The 2,176-nt window shown below is 42.8% G+C and overlaps 1 protein-coding gene across 1 annotated transcript in view; it reads left to right on the top strand.

The window, feature by feature from the left end:
• Nucleotides 1-272: 272 nt before the first annotated feature.
• The window catches only part of mao (monoamine oxidase), a 19,256-nt gene continuing 17,352 nt past the window's right edge, over nucleotides 273-2,176 (top strand). The window contains 1 exon segment of the mRNA XM_079733457.1: nucleotides 273-376. Within this exon segment, the coding sequence (XP_079589583.1) occupies nucleotides 322-376 (55 nt within the window). The 5' untranslated portion in view covers nucleotides 273-321.

Raw genomic sequence — 2,176 nt, 5'->3', positions numbered from 1 at the left:
AGACAAGACTTTGACCACCCATAATTGCCATTATCATTCGAACAAAGTCCCCATTGGGATACTGTATCATGCGTTGGTGTTGCTTAACTCGGAAAGATCTCCCCTTATCATGATTACTGGGTAACCATCATGATTCCTCGGTAACCATCCCTCACGCTGCGAGTTCAAAACAAGACAGCCTCTACTACTAGTGGGCGGAGTTGAGGGAGGTGGGCGTGGCCACATCTTATAATACAGATGCTATGCGCTCTGCGTAATCGGCGAGCAGCAGAGTGCGGCAGCTTGGGGAAGATAGCAACCGCGACCGAAAGACGACGCATCATGACTACTCCGAACAACACCTACGATGTTATCGTGATAGGGGCAGGGATATCCGGTAGGTACAATTTGCTAAAAAATGATCTCTCCCATAAACTTAGATTTTGTATGGCGTGACAGCAATGTAATAGATTTAAAACTGCTTCGCTAGAGATGGATATTGATATTCCTCCCCCAACCAGAAGCAGTGAGCTTGGTGTTAGTCATTATCCATGACAACTGTTGCAGCAGAAAAAAAAAAAAATGTTCGGCCACTTAAGCCTATATGTTTCCCAATGTGTGTATTGTCGGACGCTCTTGAAGTCGTTACAAATGAACGTCGACCTGCACTCGCCAGAGACGGCCTCAGCGGTCAACATCTCAACGCGGTGTAGCCTACACGATGCATTTCCTCTCCGTCTCCACGGCTTGTCTTTTTCAGCGAGTCCCGTCTCTCACCGCGTTTCGCTGCTAGTGCCTTGACCTACTAAGCAACAGCGACCGCATGGTCTTACCTCTACCGTTTTGCTTTTACACGCATTGACACGAGACCGGAGTTCACGCCATCTATCACGTTGTTGTCAATCATTTACAAGCGTGTGTGTGACTTTGATGTGTCACTCCTGTTATGTGAGTTTGCTGTCAGAAGGTGTTATTTTCCTTGCCTTCTGTTAGGTCAAATAAGAGGTGTACCAGCCCCCGATCATAATCCTACATTGTTTGGTTGGAAAATAGTCCAGACATGTCAGACATCAGACTTTATATAGGCCTAATATTACATCATATATTAAACAAACAATATGAAACATAATAAATTCGAGGTGTGTGTGTGTGTGTGTGTGTGTGTGTGTGTGTGTGTGTGTGTGTGTGAGTCAAGTTTGTAAATCACAGATAAAAGAGAAGTACTCAGTAGTAATATCTCTATTAACAATGCCTACGAAATAAGACTAACTTCGACTAGTGCTTGCCTCTTTAGATATCTATAACAACAGAGAGAAAAACAATGACTGCTGTGTGTGTATTGTTCTGCTGTGTCATCTGCTGGATTTAAAAACACATGGGGCTTTTAGGGACCCCTCTGAAAGCAGTGTCTCTAGCCAGGAATGAGGGGTTCTGCCATCGCTAATGTAGACTGAGGAACGTTAAATGTGTCACACAAAATGAGGGGCTTTGTCATGATAGCAGACACAAGAAAACACAATGATCATTTCAGCCAGAATATCCCTTATACCCAAAGGGCATAGTATCACAAGGTTTACACAATGATTTATGATCAAAGGCCACCACGTGCCTCTATTGTGGGAGGTTTCGTGATGGTACATGTTTTCATTGTCATGGTTCGACCAAGTTTTACACGTTTTCTTTTAATTATTAAATAGGTGTGGATAAATGCTCCTGCGTCGTGCAAACAAATATTATTCCAAATCAGATCTACAGATTTATATTTGGTTTGCAAATATAAGAAATAGATATGTGGGCTTTTAGACCTTATGTCTCTTTAATCTTTACTTTTTTTCTTATAAAAGCCTCCAACTACAGCTTTTGCCTGCAGTTAGTAACCGTATTAGACAAAATTCAATTTGAATTACAAAAAAACCCCACATTACATAAGCATCAGTCATAACTTACTTCTACTGGTTTTAGATCACTGTAATATGTAGATCCAAAGCTGACATCCTGATTCAAACCATCACGTCGGGCCGATAGATAGCCGTCAGATAGCTGTAATAGGTGCAATGGCTGCAAGAGGTGCAACATCCCATGTCTAAAGATGACCTCTGGAGACTCACAGATGAAGGGTTAGAGAGTCCCTGGCCTTCTCCATTGGGACCAGGTTAGATGGAGCACAAGGTTCCTTCAGCCTCATCAACCTTTAGCC

This window comes from Pollachius pollachius (assembly GCF_949987615.1).
Source record: "Pollachius pollachius genome assembly, chromosome: 3".
NCBI lineage: Eukaryota > Metazoa > Chordata > Actinopteri > Gadiformes > Gadidae > Pollachius > Pollachius pollachius.
Note: the sequence above shows the minus strand (reverse complement) of the source record. Positions and strands in the feature narration are given on the sequence as shown.